This window comes from Ambystoma mexicanum, chromosome 5p, assembly GCF_040938575.1.
Source record: "Ambystoma mexicanum isolate Mex_15411 chromosome 5p, UKY_AmexF1_1, whole genome shotgun sequence".
In the NCBI taxonomy this organism is placed as follows: domain Eukaryota; kingdom Metazoa; phylum Chordata; class Amphibia; order Caudata; family Ambystomatidae; genus Ambystoma; species Ambystoma mexicanum.
The window spans coordinates 298,072,160-298,092,089 of record NC_090930.1 but is presented as its reverse complement, the minus strand read 5'-3'; the positions used below and the strand labels follow the sequence as shown (position 1 = coordinate 298,092,089).

At 43.9% G+C, this 19,930-nt stretch overlaps 1 protein-coding gene across 1 annotated transcript in view; it reads right to left on the bottom strand.

The window, feature by feature from the left end:
• RNF128 (ring finger protein 128) overlaps positions 1–19,930 on the bottom strand; it is a 389,934-nt gene that overhangs the window by 32,260 nt on the left and 337,744 nt on the right. The window contains exon 6 of the mRNA XM_069612731.1: positions 14,266–14,467. Coding sequence (XP_069468832.1) covers positions 14,266–14,467 — 202 coding nt within the window. The remainder of the gene's footprint in view (positions 1–14,265; positions 14,468–19,930) is intronic.

The window sequence follows — 19,930 nt, the reverse complement described above, 5'->3', positions numbered from 1 at the left end:
TCTTTGGTAAAGATAAAGGAAGGGTGCTATGCGGAACCATTTTGTCTTGATGGAAAAACCATGAAAGTTTACTCCACTGGTAATCCTGGATCTCACTTATGTGCCTAGCAGAAGCGATTGCAATAAGGAAAGACACTTTCCAAGAGGCATATTTAACACCTAATGTAGCCATCGGTTCAGATGGTTTATGGCACCTGGCCAACAGGACCATGGTTCAAACCCCATTTATGGCGAGGAGCTTTAACTGGTGGATACAAAGCCCATCAAATGTTTCACCACAGGAGTAGAAGCTTCCAGTGCTGCAAGGTATGTGTCAGGATTCCATCTGAATGCCAGAAGATGCTAAACGTGATATTAAAGATGAGATGTCGTCCAGTGATACCAGTAACCGATTTTTCCAGGAATCAGTAGCAGAACATCAACCACTTTCTTCTATACTGGTTTTGCGTGAAAGACTCGTGCTGCCTGAATAATCCTCATGTTGTCCTCCGATAGTGATAGTCTTAAGTGGCTTAAGGCCCTGAATTCAGGAACCATGCTGGCAAGCTCAATGATTGAGGTGAGGGATGCAGGATCCAGCCCTCTTCCTGAGATCGCAGGTCCAAGATGTCTGGGGGATGACAGCAGTCATCAGATCTGGGAACCAGACTGTCGCTGGCCACCAGGGAGCTATGAGGGTCAGGGAAGACCTGAGCTCTGGAACCTTAACATGGCTTGAATCAGGGGAATGCAAGGTGGTCTTTAGAAGGCCTCCAACCAGTTCCAAGACATCTCCAGTGCATCACCACTGTAGTTTTCTCCCTGGCCCTCTCTCAAGTGGGCAGTTCCAGATGAAGCTTGTGACGGATCCATCTGTGTATACCCACAGTTCACAAACAGGATCAGAGTCACCTCCTTGTGCAGTTCCCATCTGTGGTTGGGGGATGCTAGATAGCAAAGAGTGTCTATGTTGGTGTTTGCTGTACTGGGAAGATGAATAGTCAAGCCAAAAGCCCTGGAAGATGGCCCACCCCAGATCCACACTGCCAAAACGTCAGCTATTCTGATTTCATGCCCTCTTGTAAAACATGGACATAACATTTTCTCTCAGAATCCACACAGACCTGTTTAAGATATTGGGTTGAAATGCCTTCAAAGCATTTAAAACTGCAGTAAGTTCCAAAGCATAGATTTGTTGCGGTCTTTCCCTGCTGGGCCAAAGGTCAAAGACCAGTAGGTGACCCACAGTGGCTTGTTGTAGAAATTGGAGTGGGGCGGTAACCCCACATGGCACTCGTGTCGCTAGGTTTGCTTGATCCTATCACAGCGAGATATCTTGACTCACTTCATCCAATATTGGAGCCTGCTAGGAGAGAGGATCCATTACCAAGGACTAGACCAGTCTCTGTGTCAGATGGGTCCTGCGCATCTTAAGTCAGGCCAGTCAAGTCAGCATGCCTGAGGCCATGAGACCTAAAAGTCTGAAACCAGTATGCGGTCATGTAATGTGTTTTGAGAAAAATACTACAAATCTTGAAGATCCTGTGAGGAATCCTGAGGCATTGTCACTGCTTTAGATGGGGGAGCTCATCTTTCCATGAGGCCAGGGTGGCACTCAGCGGGAGGATCTCATGGGGGTGGGGGGAGGGCCCCATTGAGAGTAGTGACCACTTCAGGAGAACGCAGCATCCCTTTGACCCTCCCACCTTTCTAATTAAAAACGAGTCGGGGAAGGCAGCGCATCCGCAAGGATCCTACGAAGCTTCCTGCAGGGGACGGGGGAAGGGAGCTCATTAAACCCACAGTTGCGCTGCTGGAGAGGCTCATGGGACACCGGAGAAGACTCGGGGTAGCGGGAGAAGCCACATATGACCATGGGAGACCCAAACACAACCAGAGAGCAGCAGCCAGAATCCTGCAGGTACTAGGGTAGCTGAGGCGGGGTTGGGGTGACCCAGAGAATGTGAGAAACACTACGTGAAATAAGAACAACATGTAAACCTTGGCTGACATGCAGTAGCAAAGTAAAGGGTGTCTGGGACCCACATTGGGAAACATATCCCAAAGAGAATTAAGAGGAATTGCAAACTTTGCATTTACAGTTGACATTCACAGACATTGGCTGGGCAGTAAACCAAGGCTGTGGCATCAAGAAGCATCAGATAAAGAGAACAGTGAGTTTGATCAAGCAAAGGGGGGTCTGGGGTCCATGCTGGGGTGTGGCACTTTGGCCAGTGACCAAGAGAAATACAAAGCTAGCGTGCACAAATGACACTCATACCTTGGCAGGAGAGTAAACCAAGGCTGTGGGTGGAAGTAAAACCAGAGAGAAGGGAAAACATGTTTGTTGAATAACCCACTTCGCAGGACAGTGGACCAAGAAAAGGGTATTGAGAAAACAAGGTCAGGGACCCTCTGCACAATCTGGGAGAAAAAGCCAGGCTATTCTCATCACAGTAACCTGGGAGCCGGGTTTGCGCACAAAGGGTCTGGGATCTTCAGGACAGCATGGAAAGGAGTCCAGGCCATTCCTCCTTGTCGCAGGGCCTGGGAGGTAGGTCTGTCAAACATAGTTAAGGACATATCTTGACCATTGATGAGACGGAAAACACTTTGGATAGAGCTGGAGAGATCCTGGGGAAAAGGAAGCAACCCCTTGATTTTTATTGAACTTTTGGTTTGCTTTTCTACATCTTTTTGGAACTTTTGTTTTGCACTGCAAAGCTGAGCTGCAGGTCGGAAGCCAAACATTTCCCTTGTCACATATCAAATATGTATTAAGTTTAGCTTGTGAGGAATAGGTTAGGATTTGGACAAAGGGCGGCAAACTTTACTTACTTTTTTTTTGGAAGCAGGGAATCCCCTCTTAGAGGTAGGGTTAATTAGGATTTTCCCCAACTCCCCCATTTTTGTTGCTAATAAAAGTCTTTGCCAATCCACATGCCACCCTTGTGTCCACCTCTTACTCCTAGACCCTCACAATACCCACTAATCTTTCTGCCGTTGGATATACTTTTTGTTCCGGCAAATGTCTATAAAAAACAGGTCTTGTACTTCGCCCAGTTCCTGGATAATCGCAAACTGTAGAGTCATCTAAAACCGTATACACCTGAATGTGGAGACAAGCTGCAACTGTGGACCTCTTTCTTCCTCAAATGAACAGGTTTCACAAACGGTAGTACACAATACTGGAAATGAGCCTGCCCAACTAAAAACCTTAGAAATATAGGCCATACTGGAATATGCAGGTATGCATCAATCAGATCCACAGCACACATCCAGTCTCCCGGTTGGAGAACAGGATTTAACCAGAAAGGTGATGGGTGGATGTTTTTGAATTAATCTGAATCACTGGCACTGCTCTGAGCAACCTTCCACACCACTGTTTCTTCGCTCGTCTGCACCATTGCAAAAAGTGTTCAGTCATATGCAAATCAATCAGGTACTGCCAACAATGGGAGCAGTCCAGCCCAAACTGCTAGGCCAGTTTCCCTCTGCACGGAGACACAAGCAACCCCAGACATGTTTCGACCATGTTGGGCCTCCTCAGTGAGGTGCAGCTTGGTGCCCTATGGCACAGTGAGCAATGGACACATGTCTGGGCATACCCTCTCTCACAGAGAGAAACTATAACCAAAAAAGTGATGGGTGGAAGGTTTTTAATTAATCTGAACCACTGGCTTATGTGAGCGGGAGTGATCATCTTGAATTTGTGTAGGGGAAAATTCATATTGAAGCGATATGACACTGTAAATAGACTCTAGTAGAATCCCTGTCCTCTGTTTAGGGGTAGCTTCCTCGATTGTTTTCTTGGAATGGGTTTCAATAAGTCTTCACTCGGAGAGGGAGAGTTTATTTGCTGAAGGGGACAATGACTGAGGAGAGGGCTTAAGTGGCAACTGGAAGCCTCTGCAAACCACCGACAAGATTAAAGCATCCGAACTCCAGGCTTTTAAATAGAATGTAGGCCCCCACCCCACCAGTGTGCCATGGGACCATACCTGACTAACACTTACTAGGCTTGTAAGCAGGGGATGAGGAAGAGGAGGCAGAAGGGTGGGAGAAAAATCCTCCTCCATGGTGTCCTTTGAAGTTTTTTTCCAGTGGATAGTAGGATACCTTTCCGAATGCTAGGACTTACGATCTTGGAAGCACCAAAAACCTTTTAAGGTGCGCAAGTAGAACTCAATTACCTCTTTCTGTCAATTTGCCGTGAGGGTGCTGTTTCTTAAATCTTCATATGAGCTGTGAACAGGCCAAAGCCATAGAAGGGAAGATAGTCTTGAACTCCTTTGAGTTGCATGTATCCAAGTGTGTCTACATACATTCGAGTCAAAAGCAATGCCTCGCAAAGCGGTACAACTGCCTCTAGCAATTCATTTTTCAAACAAGGTAAAAGATAGATATTATTTCCAGCAAGTAATTAAAAGGTGAATGCGTCAACAACTATATTGATGCATTGAGAAGATGAACTGTACTCAAAAGGCGCAAAGACTTGTATTAAGAGACCAACTCATGTTACATTAACCACAGCCGTTCTATCTGAATACGTTTTTCTCCCTTGGGAGATGTATGTTGGAGGACAAGGGGTTACGAATTTTTGCTTCCTGGTTTGCTAAGCACATCCTAGAATTCCATTGGCCAGCTTTCCACTCCTCACGTCAGGGGGAAGTGATGTACCAGGGTGTTGTGTAAATAGGGATGATCCTGCAACTGACAGTTGAGCCCCTGGAGAGAATTGGTGACCTGGGCCAGAGAAAAACAGTTGGTTCTGGTAAGGGGCAACACTAAAATGTCACAGCACTAGTGGGTTTCCCTTCAAAGATGCCTGGGGCTCTTCCCACACTAGGTGGAGAGTGAGCCCCCAAAAGAAGAACCCAAAAGGTTTCTTGAATTGAACTGGTTTCGTTTATTTCTGGCAAGAGGACATATTTGAGAGGTCCTTTGTAGCCCCTGGTCAAAGTCTGGCATCAGAGAGATAGGATCAAAGACTGCACTGGACTCAGAATCATGTCATGCTCTGAAATATGGGGAACATGGGGAAGGCTAGTTAACCTCACAGAGGGATGGTTGTCAGCAGGCACTAAACGTATCCCCCACTTTTCCATTTCACAGAGGTGTAGGTTACAGCAGACACCCACAGAATCCTTACATTTTTGCTGAGTTTCATAGAGCATATGAGTTCCAATAGCCCTGCAAAGCATCCCCTCAGAAGCCAGCTTCTATCCAATTTAAGCAAGGTGAGAGCCTAGTGGTACCATAAACATCTATGCAAGTATTTATTCGTATTTGTGTTTCAGGATGAAGTCTGGGCCAGGGAAAGTAAGGATCCATCCGCTCTACAATCTCCTAAATGTTGATAAATGGCAACGCACAGAACAAGTAGGCATTTATAGAAGAAGAGTCATTTAACTGAATGCGATACAGATATGCGTTAGTCGTTTCAGCGTTGCATCTTGGCACTACTTTAGTGCTGGAGACAGAGTGCTCAATTTCTGGTACTCATTGCATATAGCGAGATCTTGCGAGGAGTTGAAAACTAGCATATGACTCATTCTGGCATGTGACCAAGCATTTGGATTTCAGCATCCTGAGGAATTACACGAGTAGGTGTTTATAGTGAGCAGGTGGTGTTTGGGAATCACAGTGGAGACTATGATGGTAAGGTAGGCAGACTGTTCCAATTAGATCACTATTTTAAAATACACAACCAATCAACTGGTATTAATGAGATTCAAATAATTAACTTTTATATGTTTGTGCACACTAATAAATTGAAGGTAAGCCTTTGTGTTCTTCACTTAAATTTGCCACCGCCTCAAAGGCATTTTTGCCAAATCTTCTGATATTTAAATTAAATGCAATATCTTCCAGGGTTATTGTGAGCGGGGGTTTCCTACTAGCCTCAATTTACAGATATGGTAGGTGGAGGCCCCATTTCTTTCAAGACCCTTCACAAGCTTTGCGGAAGATACATTTAAACATGCGTTTACTCTTAGGGTTTAATGTGTGCTTCTCCTGGACAGGAGCAGGTTAGCCACTTGGTCGGGGTAAAGAGCCCATCTTGCAGGAGGCTATCAACATTGATAGGGCAATAGAATTGTTCGACAAGTGTGTCAAAATGCACGTGATGGTGTGCCCCCTTCTGGAAGAACTATGGCAGAGTCAAGTGGTTTGGCAGGTGGCATGGAGAAAGTAAGAGTCCTAAATCAGTGCAAATTTGCCGCTCAAGAGTTTGACAAGAGCAATGAACACAGTGGAAATATCAGGGGAAAACAGTGCATATTGTACAGGAGTTGAAAAGTGAAAAGTTCCTTGCTGTAAGGGTTGAATGCATATGTTTGAGATTGCAAGGCCATTTTGCAGGTGTCACAAAGGAAATCAAAACAGGATATGGCGAGTAGAAAGCAACAACAAAGGGGGAAGAGATGAAGCCAATTAAGACATTAAGATTTGTGCATAAGAGTATTCTACCCGCAGCCCAAATTGGCTTCAGAAAAGGCAAGTCCTTCGCTAAAGTGCTCCGGTGAAGAAAGCCACCCCCGTTGGACAGCCGCTGTTTTATGTGGCCTATGTTGATTATGTTGATTATACTGCATCCTTCAATTGGCTTAACAGGGCTGTGCTCTTCATAAAACAAATGAAATGTGGTATTGACTGTGGCTTGTTAAATCTGTTATCACTCTAATAACAGTCAGCATCTGTCTGAAGTCCAGTGGAGCCTGGTCATCCCCATTGAAACCTACAGGTGCTTAGATCAAGGGTGCATTCTCACATCCATCCTTTTGTTTATACAAAGCAGATATAGAAGAATTGCTTGACCTGGAACTGTTGCTCCCCCACCCCCATGCTTGGCCTTCAGCATATCCACTATTTGGCCAACCTGGCTGACATTCTATTGGCCGTTACCCTTCATAGGTTTCCAACAGACCGATTTAAAATATGACTAAGAAAACCAAATAATGCACTTTGGAGCACTTAGACAGGCAGTGAACATTGTCTGGAAAATCAAGTCAAATCCTCTTGAAACAGTGTTGGATTTCACCTATTTTTTTTGTACTTTTTTTTATTTGTTTTTATTGTGCACATAGTCACATAAAAGGACTTTTTACACATTCGCCATCAGAAATAGATAAGAAAACAAACAGAAAAGGTCAAATAAATTCACTAGAACATCCCAATTTCATAGCGGTATATCCCAGACACATTGTTTTTAACAATGCAAAAGCTTAAAAATAACACATGTCAACTAAATGACTATAATAATAAACAAATCTAAAAAGCAACCGAAAAATGATTGCTGTTATTAGACGCTAACAATCTGTGCAATTACAGTGAGATTTTTATAAGATTCAATTAATTCAGATATTTAAGCACAGTGATAGACAAAGGGATCTCCTTGCTAGATGAGATCCAGGATCAGATGTCCTAGGTGGAGAGCCAGATTGGATTATGAACAAAATGCGAGAAGTGTTTTTCTCTAAGGGCAAGGGTAAAAGAGTACAACATGGCAAGATGTCTCAGATCTTGTATTAACCCTTCTCCACACAGAGTACATTTCCCTGCAGATGGATAGAGTTTTAACCATTTCTGCTGCGTTTCATTGTTTTTAATAAGATTAAGTCAGAAGCGCAACAACTCTGCTCTCCAAACAGGATTGGGAAAACGTCTTATGTATGCGAAAACATTATTTGCTAGGTTTTTCACATAAGGTAAATGTATTAGTGTTTTTTAGATTACTGATCGAAGCTCTAGTACTTAACCAGTCTGCTCACATCAATGATCGCTTTACCTTGTCTGGGTTTTCTATAAGAATGGATTTAGAACATTCAGAGTTACATAAGATTGCTTCACGATGTAAGTTTATCAGATAGGAATTCTTGTACGTACAAAAATAGAGATTAATATCTCCATACAGCGAATGATCTTTAGGAATGAGGATTAGTCTATAAAGGGCAAGAACCTTCCAGTTGTAGTATGATTTCAGGGAATACAGACCTAACTCATAGCGCTGCTTGGAGATAGGTAGAGAAAGAGGTTAGAATAATGCTTTTTCTATAAACAACCTTCGTGCCTGTCCCAATTAATGTGTGTCACACAAGGATGACACTTTATGCCGTAAAGAACGGCCGGAATTATCTTACCTTTATAAAAGCTAATAAGCGGCATAAGAGAAAACCTGCAAAATGAATGGTGTTTGTAATTATTTTGCAATTTGGCCTTTGTTGCAGAATAGATATCTGGGGCTAGACGTTCAGCTTTTAGATTACGTAAGTTTTGCTTAAGGAGTATTTCATTTATGTGGGTAATCTCATCGAAAGTATGAACAACGTTTTTTATTTTTGTATCTGTAATAATGCACAGGGGATTTAGATCTCGTATAAATTCTACAAATGCATGAACTTTATAGTTGTACACAGACCTCCATCACTCCTCTCTGACTTCACAGACAAACTTACCCAACAGCTAAACAATTTGAAATCCCCCAACTCAGCCACACTACTCGTAGGTGACTTCAATAGTTGGAGGGGGAACGCAACAGACAAAGAGGCCATCCATCTGGAACACACCTTGAATAAAATTGATTTCAGGGTAAAAAATAATGAACCTACCACAGCTAAAGGGAACCAGCTAGATTGGGTCACAGCACAAAACATGGAAATACAAGTGGTCAAGACCGCCCTGTGTATCTGGTATGACCACTTAAAAGTAACCTTTGAGGTACAAATAAACCAAGCTCTCAAGAAAGGTCTGAATAGACACATAAAAGTCCAAAGCAGGAACTACAAGAACATAGGGCAAGCTAATACTCGAAGATTCCCAGGAGAAAGACTCCTGCAAAGACATGATACTGAAATATTCACAGTGCACAAGGGAGCTAGTGGAGAAGTTGCCACCCATAAAGTCGAAATCAGTAAGAGAAAACAAAAGCCACCAGAAATGATTCCATAGTGAATTAAGCAAACTTAAAGAGAAAAGAGGTAGAGAGAGTAAGTGGATCAAACAACCCAGAGAAGCCAATAACGAGCTATGGAAGTGCACCGAAAAACAGTACAAAAATGAGAGTAGGGAGGCTAAGAATTGTTTTTCTAACGAGCTGATCACTTCAGCATCAAACTCCATGAGCAAACTATTTGAAATCTTCAAATCTATCAATAAGCCCAAAGTCCTGCCCCCCCCCCCTTCTCGCCGTCCCAAGAAGACTGCGAGATCATACAAAAGGCCTTTGCGCATACAATCCAGAAAGCTAGGGAATCTATCACAGCAGCCAGACATACCCCTAATACGGAGACAGATAAAATCTTACGAGAATACCACCGGCAAGACGTGGAAAGTTTTCAATTCCTGCCCATTACAGAGGAAGAGATGGTCAAAGTCTTAGCAGCTATGAAACCTACCTCATGTACTGAGAACACCTCCCAAAAAATAATTCTAGACAATAAGGAAATATTTGCACCACTATTGACTAAAATAGCAAATGTCTCTTTCAGAGTTGGTATCGTTCCCAAGAGTATCAAATCAGTCACCATTAGCCACTCCCCCAACAACTCGGGCAGGATCATAAAGACCCAGGGAACTTGTGACAAATCACAAATTGCAACTCCCTTCTCAAAGTGCTCGATAAAATTGCAACATCACAACTACAAAAGCATGTGGAAGCAAACCACTCCCTGCATGATCAACAATCTGGTTTTCGGGCCTCACATAGCACCGAGATGGTTATGATGTACAGATGCACATGTTTAGCCTATTGGATAAGGGTAAGACAGGGCTTCTTATGCTCCTGGATCCAAGTGCGGCCTTTGAATTGGTTGACCTCCAATCGGTACAACTGGTCTTGGAGAAAGTGGCAGCATGTTCCAAAGGGGCCACCACATGGTTGACATTGTTTCTCGCGGATAGAGAGGTAACAATCCACTGGGGGGAGAAATGTTCTAAAGCTGCATACCTTAGGTATGGCGCAGGGAGCCAGCCTATCGCCACTACTCTTCAACCTTTATATGAGATGTCTCTGTGAAGTTCTGGAAGGTATCTTAGCGTGTTTTACTAACTAGGCTGATGATACCCAGTTAGTGGTGGAACTACGTGGTAGCTATACTGAGGATGGTGCTAAAATTACAACTCTATATAAGTTCATTGAGGAGTGGATGGAGAGTAATTGATGTGCCTCAACAGCAACAAGGAGGAGATAATTATTTTCGGTACCCATCAGGCCCGAGCCAAATTAGGGCCCACATATGAGGCCTTTATGATTAAGGACACCTGCATTTAGGTCTTGGGGAAGGTGAAAACCCTCGGGCTCGTACTGGAAGCCTCACTTGGAGCAGAGGCACAGGTCAACATCTCCACAAGAGTAACCTATACCATCTATGGCTACTTAGAGCCATTCAACCTTTCTTGAGTGAAAGTAACTGCGCAACGATCACAAAGGCCACCATTCTGTCAAGTTTGGATTGCAGAAATGCACTCATTCTTGGGGCTAGCAAAAGTTGCATCGCAAAATGCCATGTTATGGAAAACAATGCGGTTTGCATAGTAAAAAGACGAAAAATGAACGCATTATCATGGACAGAAGAGCTCTCCATTGGCTAAAAATTGAAGACAGGATCCAATTTAAATCCCTCACCTTGGTACACAAGTGCCTGCATGGCGGGGCACCTGCATATCGGAAGGGTAAAATAGTGTGTTATACACCCACTCGGGCCCTGAGATCGGAGGCACTAGGCATAATCATAGTACCAACTCACAAACAATCAGGGCTAGGCAGGGCTGTCCCGTTACTGGCGGCTAACGAATGGAATAGTCTCCCTCTAGCCATGAGATTAGAATCCAATTACCCGGCTGTTAGAAAGAGTTTAAAAACACACCTCTTCAAGTTAGACTCCTCACCCCTGGTAGAGCACTTAGATCAGTTTAGGCCTGTCCGTATACGTCTTATGTTGTAATCTGTTTCATGTCAACGCACCTTGATGCCTGCAGGCTTTGGCGCTTTATAAGTACATAAAGAAAAATAAAATAAATAAATGTTCCCGGAGAGCAGAGCATATCAAGATTACATTCACCGCCATACCTTACTAAAGAGTCTAATTTGTTGTTCAATTTACGACCTCTGTTTCTGAAACAGGCAATACGATTCCTCTGAACATAGACATCAAGTTTCATGTCTCAGCTATATAGGGACTTGTTTTGAAGTGTCAAAATCCATAACGAAAGGTTGAGCCAATGATACACAGATAGCTGCAGTTCTTCAGTCTTGTCTGGGGAGCTTCAATAGGAAGCTCAGTGGTTTTTCCTTAAGCCAGTTAACTGAAGCCTGCCAACTATAAGTCATCCCAATGATCTTGTATGCATTTGAGGTTTGGAAAACCAACCTTAAAGGATGGATGGGGTGGAAGGGAAATTGTAGCGCAAAGTGCTAGGTCTGGGCAGTGGGATCTCCTACGTAATGAGTTAGGCCTGATCTCCCTGGTGACCATATGAAAGCTTCGGAAATTCATAATTAAACTGCACCTTTAATGACTGGTTTATAGCAAGGCAATTGGGACACTAAAGAGTTATAGAGGATTAAAAAAAAAATGTAAAAGAATTATTGACTAACTTGTTCCAAATATAGACTGGATAGCTTCAAAGTACAATATTTAAAAGAGGCAAAAAGGAAATTGTTTAGTCTTCATTCATATTGGAAGTATGTACTTTTGAGTGAAACGTTTCTGCTGAGCTACTCCAATCCCAACATTTCATTAGATTGTTTCAGAATGATCTGAAGAGAAATGAGATTCACTAGATTGGAAACTCTGAACAGGGTAGGGAGAAGGGGAATTGTAAAATGTAAATGAAGTTGTAGAAGGTTTAGAAATATGGGTCAGACAAACTTTAAAAAAATGTTAGTGTAACGTCGTGTATCTTTTTAAGACCGAACCTCTTATCAAGATTGTTTGTAAGAGCACCTACTTAAAGACTGAAGAATTCTGGCAAAGAATAATTGGTGGCAGACAGTTCTTGAATTTAGCAGTTTTAAGTCTTTCGGAAGAAATACTTTTATGAATTTGTGTATTTTAGTGAGAGTTGGTTATTGGTTGTATGTTCGGTCACATATGCAAATGTTATCAATATATCTATCAAACACAAAGATAAAGAAAAGGATTAAGATATTTTGCTTGCGGTGGTAAGCAGGAAGACAAAGGCCAGTGGAAGCCACTGAGTGTTGGGCAAAGCCACTCCAAATGCTTTTGCATATAGCGTTAGCATACACCAATGGTCCCAATAAGATGTTTATTACCACTGGGGTAAGGTATAACCCTATGTAAGAAAACTAAAGGCCGTCAAGAAAAGCCACAATCATCTTGTGATACATCTGGTCAACTTTTAAGTTGAAGATCCAGGTGACTGCTTGCCAGTTATACATTGTAGAAGAAGGCTCTTCAGTCGTGGGGTGTCCTGGGAGCTATGAAGGCACTGAGACCCAGGGAGAAATTCCAGTTCCCTTAGCTAGAGAACCAACAGACAAATCAATGCTTGGTGGAAGATTTTATGTCTGTTGGATGGTTACCCAAAGTGTACTTAGACAGCCTTAGGCTGTTCCAGGACTTCCACCCTCAGATAGTATTTAAGAAGGGAACCTGCGTCAAGGAACACAATATCAGGACCATCCCCAACAAGGTCAAAGACAAACTGAAGGCAGAACGTAAACTATGTGAGGGGGAATAATTCAGCCCATTGACAGCGCTGAACAGCTTGTCTCATATGGGATTATTCAAAAACCCCAAAAGCAAATATGCATGTGTGTCTACTTATGTGCCAGCATTTGGGTCAATTGCTGCTGTCAATTGGTGTTATGAATCTCTATATTAGGAGAGAAAGAAAACTTGAAAACATTTCACAGGTGCCTTTCCCTCCATCAGTCAGTGCCTAAAAAAGAATAAATGAGAGCATAGGCACAGAAAAGTACCTTTAAAAAACTATTTGAACCTTAAACCTTTAAGGCTTCAAAAAAGTTAAACCGGTCTTTCCTCCCCGGTGTTGATATTAATCGGTGCATAGTTTCCAAGGCATAATAATGAAGGAGCAGTGCATGTAAAAAAGCAGCCAGTCCCGCACCTGCGAGTTCTGCTTAGTGATGGATGCCACACCATGGAAGCGCACTGTATAGCTAGTGAGGCGCAACACTGGCCTGATGTGGTCATTGTCCTGGATGCAACAGTCTTACTCAAGAAGGCAAGAGTAGCCCAGCCAATGCAGCAATGAACTTGCCTGAAGTAATTGTCTTGTATCCAAGACGACCTGGACACAAGCCCTGCCCGGGGGTGCTCATGGAGCAGCTCTTGATGTCTGGTGGAAGACCTACATTGTACCATGATTAGACAGAAGCCTTTTTTCTAATGAGAGACCTGGAGACTGTGGGAGAGGGTACAAAAACGGGGAAATGAATGACTGGGCTATGGAGATGAGGATGTAATGCCCAACTAGCTCACAGGTAACCCTCATTACCAATGCCCTTATCCATGTTCCTCTCTTTCAGTCACACTCTTCCCCAGTCCCGGAGTATTCTTCCACTATGATGACCCTATGTGGTGGTCTATTAGAAGGGGAGCAACTCCTGAGAGTCAGTGGACCTCTTGACCAGCGCGTTGAATGTAAAGTGAGGTGGAAGGGCTCCACAAGGACTGAGGATTGGGGAACATTGCAGAAAACGGTGCTTGTATTTCCAATACGGCCAGCAAGTCCACACGCCACTACGCACTAAATTGCGATGAACATGAAAGATCAGACTGCTTGACGGCGCCATTGATGTGCAAAAACTAATTCAACTGGTATTTAAAGTTTCCTTGTACTCCATGCTATTGCAATTAGTTCCTGCTAGCTAGTCCACCAATAGCCTATACACGTTTCACCCACATGATCGTGGGTCATTGTCAGGGCTGCATAGAGTAACACACATCTTACATTTCCTGGGATGGTGGCCTTAATCATTCATTGTATTCATTGTATGTGAATGGTGTGCAGAGGGACACATGTGCCCCATCAGTGTCACTCAGATCATAGATTTTCTAAATTTCTAGAATCAATTAAATAGAATGGTTAATAGAGGTGGGGAGATCACGAGGTTTGTTATTTAGCAGAAAGTGTTCCGGAACCTATTCACACGTAAAAGGGTGCATCAATATGTCAAGGCTTTCCATTTTTCTTTTCATCCTCCAGTATTTTATTGCCAAAACGAGACGTGCAGCACGCGATGTGCCTGGCTAGTAACCCTGAGCTCATCACAGACTGCTCGGCCATACATACCGGCATTCTCTACGGGGGCACTTTCTTCCTTCGTAGACATGGCATCCATTCCTCGAACTGAGGCATACCCCGATGACGCGGTCTCACTCCGACTATCTTCCTCAGTCCAAGCAGGTGCAGATGCATTCGATTCACTAACGTCGGGTGATTCAGTCGACACCAAGTCTGGTGCGGGTTCAACATTTTCTGCCTCTACATCCACCTTTTGAAGAAATTAAATAGGAGGTACAGTTTAGCATTCCGCACCAATTTTTCACTCAAGGCTTATTCGGACTACTTAAGACATCACACGTTACAGTTTCAAAATTCCAATTTAGTGGCAGTTTCAAAAAATAGTAAAGAAAATCCACTTTTAATGTTGCAACGAAAATAAGCTTCCAACTGGGTCATTACACTTGGCACACGTCACTTCCTCCCCGTAAACTCATGAGTACATCATGACAAGGGGTTTTCTATAGGAGGGACATACACATAACCAGGGGTAGATTGGGAACCAAATCAGACAATGGACATTTCTTTCAAACTGGGTCCATATTACACTGTGTGAGCAAACTGATAAGGTGTGAAGTAAAAGTCCATATCCAGGTCCAGGTGGGGAAGTGAACTACTTCACTAAGTTACAGATGATCAGGTGTATACACTAGGCAAGTCCAAAGGTAAGTAAGGAGGAAGGCACAAGGCGGCATCCACCGGCCTCCACTCGCACAGACTGCTTCACTCCAACTGACAGTGATGGAATCTACAGGGGTACTAAGGCAAGGGAAACCCAAGCTATATACAACACAAACGTAGCGCGAGAGCCTAACTTGCCTACGGGTGTTTAGAGGGGGGGGGGGTCGCTCCCTCCTCAGCCCCCGAAGAACATTTGGTATAAAGCAGTAACATAGGCCGCTAAAGTAATAGGAAATTCCAACTCTACTTTTCAACTGCCCCACGATGCCCTCTGTGAATCGGCTCTTTCTCTAGGGCGGGAAATGTCTTTCTGTAGCTGCTGCTCTGTCACAATTCGTGCCATGACTTCCATTATGTCCATCTAACATACTGAGGAAGCCTAGTAGTATGCCGCATACTCCCCTCGCCTTGGAAAGGTGGTCCTGCCTCCATCAGATTTCCAAGGCTGTGTCACCATTTATCCAGCTTACTGTTATGTTCTGTCCTAGCATCTACTACTGGACGTTTACCCAGGTGATTTCTACTTGGAGACAAATAGATGGCTTATACTATGTGTGAGACAGGCATGGTATCAAGAGAGACACAGACTCAAAGGGTTCGTTTGAAAACCTTTATTTCCTAAGGTTCCTGGGTTGGTGTTATGCCTGACTGGCCCCAACTTTAAAGGGGCAATTCCCTTAACTGATGTTTCTAATGGCCGTTGTTGTCCAAGAGTCCAAAATGAAAATCGGTCTGTGTCTAAACCTATGCTTGCCCTCACTCTGTACAAAAATGTGATGGGAGGTCTTTTCAAAATAAAGTAAAATAGTGGTTCAACAAAATTGGAAACCAGAGTTGGTTTCAAGTGGTCTTCTTACCAGGTGCTGTTTGGTCAATATCACAGAAATAGATTCCATCCACACGGCTATTCATAGGACCTTCTCCACAGGCCCCTTGTAGTTATTCCAACTACCTTCAGTGTCTTTGAATTCCTTCGGTTTCCCTTCCCCAAGCTTCAGCTTAATCAAATTTCAAAACACCATGAGAAATTGGAACAGTTCCTTTGCTAAGCTTGTTGAGGTTCCCTTCCCCATGCTTCAATCCGGTGAACAGTACAAAAAACAAACGCGTCTCTGACTTGGCTAGGCCTCTTAAGGTTCCCTTCCCCAAGCTCAGGCCCCTTTCAACCTTTAAACACAAAGTCTGTTATCGAGATGTTTTCTTGGATAGGCCGCTCAGTGTTCCTTCCCCCCCAAGCCTTAAACCTATTCCAGCTTTCAAACATAACACATCATTTAACAGTTCTTTCATATGTTCACAGGATGCCCTTCCCCAGGTTTAGGCAAATTCAGTTTGTCAGGATGTACCCTTTGTGATTAACAAATCTTTTCCACATACCACCCTTTCATGGGGAAGAATCAAAGGCTTTTGAAAACGCCAGGCTCTTTGCTTTTCCTAGGGGCGACCACTCTGACCCTTTTGCCCCTCTGTTTTCTTGCTCTCCCTTTTTCGGACACCTCGGTTTCCTTCAGATGCTTCCTGCACCCCTTTTCTTCTGCCTTTCTTCCGTGCACACTTGCAAGGTCCGCTTTCCTTTCTGTGCATGGTCTGCTTTCCTTTCCGTGCACACTTGCACCCTCTTTAACTTGCCCCTTGCACCTTGCTTTGTCTTTTCTCATGACCCTCTTGTGTTACGGGCCACTTGCTGTTTCTTTTGGAGGTCCGGGTCTCACCACCAGCCCCTCAGACACTGTTGGGTCGGCACTGGCCCCAAGGGAACAAGCACTTTGCTCCTGGGCTCCACCAGTCGGGACTGCATCCCCAGCTTGTTAATTTCTCTGTGAATGACCACACCTTTTGTAGCTGAACACACAGTCAAGTGGAGTCATGTGTGAATGGTTACCTACAAATGCCTGACTCTACCTATTTGTAGGGTAGGATTTCAGGACTGGGGAAATACCATGTCTCACCCTCGGGTATCCTCCTCCTAATCCCTCGTGACCCTCCATTCAGGTGATCCTCCCTCAAAAGGTCAGTATCCAAAAGCAATGGCCCTTCCCAGGCCACCTGAATGTAAGATCCCGAGGGAGTGGGTGGAGAATACCATCAGGTTTCTCAAATATGTCACCAATTTGAATTCTCTTTTCTTGCTCTCAAGGTGGTAGAGGGTTACAGAAAGAGGCCCCTCTTCTCCTGTTAAACATGGATGGGGTGCCAAAGCCTCTATAAGGGTAGCTATCCCCTTTGGCTCAAGCTCATGCAGCGTCAAAACGTTTTCCTTAAGAGAGTTTTTCTAAAGAGTTCCTAATGTGCCATTTATAACGCGGCTATACACAATTGTTTCAAGGTGTGACAAGACAAGGGAGGGGAAGCAGAGGATAAAAACAATGATCTCATCAGGCCTAGTGACATTCAGACCGCGCAAGTGCATCCTGTTGGAATGAAACCTAACTAGGCATCCTAGTGGCAACCCTACTATTGTGGGAGCACCAGGTCCGGCATATATCAAATCACCCCAGAACTAACAGTCTATATGCTGCAAGGCTAATTCAGGAGACCTAGAAGGTGCATAATGTACTTTGTTTAAGTCTTTCCTTAAGCAAAGGGGTGCAAATGTGGGTGCCACCCTAGCAGCATATGTTTTCATGTAATTGAAAAGTGTCTCATCTGGCAAGTCGCTTGGTTGTGCACCACAATCACAGTAAAGTTAGTGTCACCAGCTGCTCGAACACCTCCAACTGAGAACCATTGTATTAATGCGCAATGGCACCTAGCCGATATTGGCTGGGTTATTGAGTCATATTCTACTATTTCTACACTCGTTTTTTGTGCATTTATATATTATTAAGCTTAAGAGACCTTTGTGCACCTCCCCAGATCCCAAACAGGAGGATTCATTCAAACACTTAACTAAAACCTGCCTGGGGTTGCAGCAAGTTTTGTAGAAGAGAATGGTCCTATACTTGACTCAGGGCTTCGTAGTGTGGGTCTTTGCAGTTATGGGAAGCACATCATTTACTCGAACACCCCATGAGGTTGCTATTAGCAGAATTGTCATGGCAATGATCCCTCAAATTTTTGGGAACGTTGTGCGACGATACAAAGCTTATGTGCAAACCTTATTTTAGCCATGTGCACAACTGTGTGATGTGGGAACTCTGAGGCATTCATATTTAGGAACACATCCCCTCATTAAGTGCTGTATGGACCTGGTGTCAGTGAGACACCTTTTCTTTAAGTGACAGTAAATCCACTGCATCACCTCCACTACACTTTAATGTATACACCCCCATGTGCAGGTGATGGCAGCCTGACACCATCATATGCCAAATTACCAAGTGCATAATCAAATGCCCCGGACACACCATTTAATGACAGTTAATTCATCGCAGCCAAACAGTGGAACTCCCTGCTGCCCCCCTTTAGAGCTGAACCCTCCTACTATACATTTAGAAAAGCCCTGAAAACATGACCCAATGCAATTGTTTGTTCCGTTTCCAAATAAAGCATACAACTCACTTTGTCCTAAGCCTCATTGGCGCCCTGGCGTCCTCTGTACTGCGAGTAACTGGATTGTAACAGCACCTTGATGCCTCTGGGCTGTTTGTGCACTTTATAAGTGAAAATAAATAAATAATGTTTCATACGAGCACCAAGAGTCCATACAAATGGCAAAATATTTACTTTAGCAAAATGCAGTAATGAAACAGGACATTATTAACCACCGTAGGTGCAGCCACAGTATAGGAACACCAGGGTAGACCGCCTGGTCTCCACCAGCATGGGAACTTCTGACTGGTTGACCCTGACTATACATTTTGGTTGTAGTCTTGCTCTCGACTTCATTTCACTCACATTGGAGATGAACGTTCTCGTCGTCCTCTTTCATGTCTTATCCACTTGGGTCTTCCTCCCGATTCATCCTAGCTGGTCCTCTCTGCACCACCACTGGGAGTGGTGTCCGACATGTGTGCATAGTGGTCAGGTTTCCACACCTTCCGCACGCTCGACCCTTAGCGGGACACTCGGCTGCATGTGGGAGGTTGTACCCACATTGAAGGTAAGGGTTGGGTGTCTGGATGCTCACGCCCTTGCAGACATATTTCTCCATGGCCCATTTGTCTCTCGAGGGTGGCCTACGGCACACATCAATTTTTAACGTACGCGCATGTCTGCTAGTTCATGTGACCTCCCTAGTTTGAGAATTCGTGCCAGGGTTAGGCCTGTCACTCTCAGCATCTGGCCTGGCCTCGAAGTTTTCCTGATGCACAGCCTTTAAATAGCTGATAGCGTATCATGCCTTCCTCATTGACCCATGCACAGGTGAATGATGGGTCTGTCATTGAAAGTTTGCAATGGCTCATCGTCTTTCTGTTTGGCATTGCACATTATGACTCTCTCAATGTAGATTACCCCTGCTAACTGCACAGGGAGTATTAATTCTATTCAAAACTAGGAGGCGAGCATTATGCTTTAACTTTCATTCACTCTTCAACAGTTTCAACTATAAACATAAGTAAAAACTGAAAAAGTGGCTTTCCCTTCAGCACATTTCTTTTTTCTTGGTCAAAACTACAAGTCCCATGTTTTCTGTAGTCCATCGAACACTAGTCCATGTTAGGACCACATCCTCTCTTTAAGCTCCTCCTCTTCTTTTGATGCTCTGAACTGCATCTTTTCGAACTTGGAATAACAAATAGGCCATCAAACGTGTTGAACCCTTCCAACTGGTGTTTGCTCTTGCTGCGAATCTCTCTACGTGGCGAATACTTCTCCTTGCTTGATCACTCGGACATCTCGCCTTCAGTTATTCTTTTGGTCTTCTCCAGGTGAGCACATAAACAACAATGTTAGGGTGGTGTTCCCATACTGTCTTACATAACAATACAGTAATTAATACATTTGAACAGTACGTATGAGGGTAGGAAATTAATGCTTGCCTCCTAGTCTTTAATAGAATTAATACTCCCTGCGCAGTTAGCAGGGGTAATCTACATTTTATGGCTAGACTGGA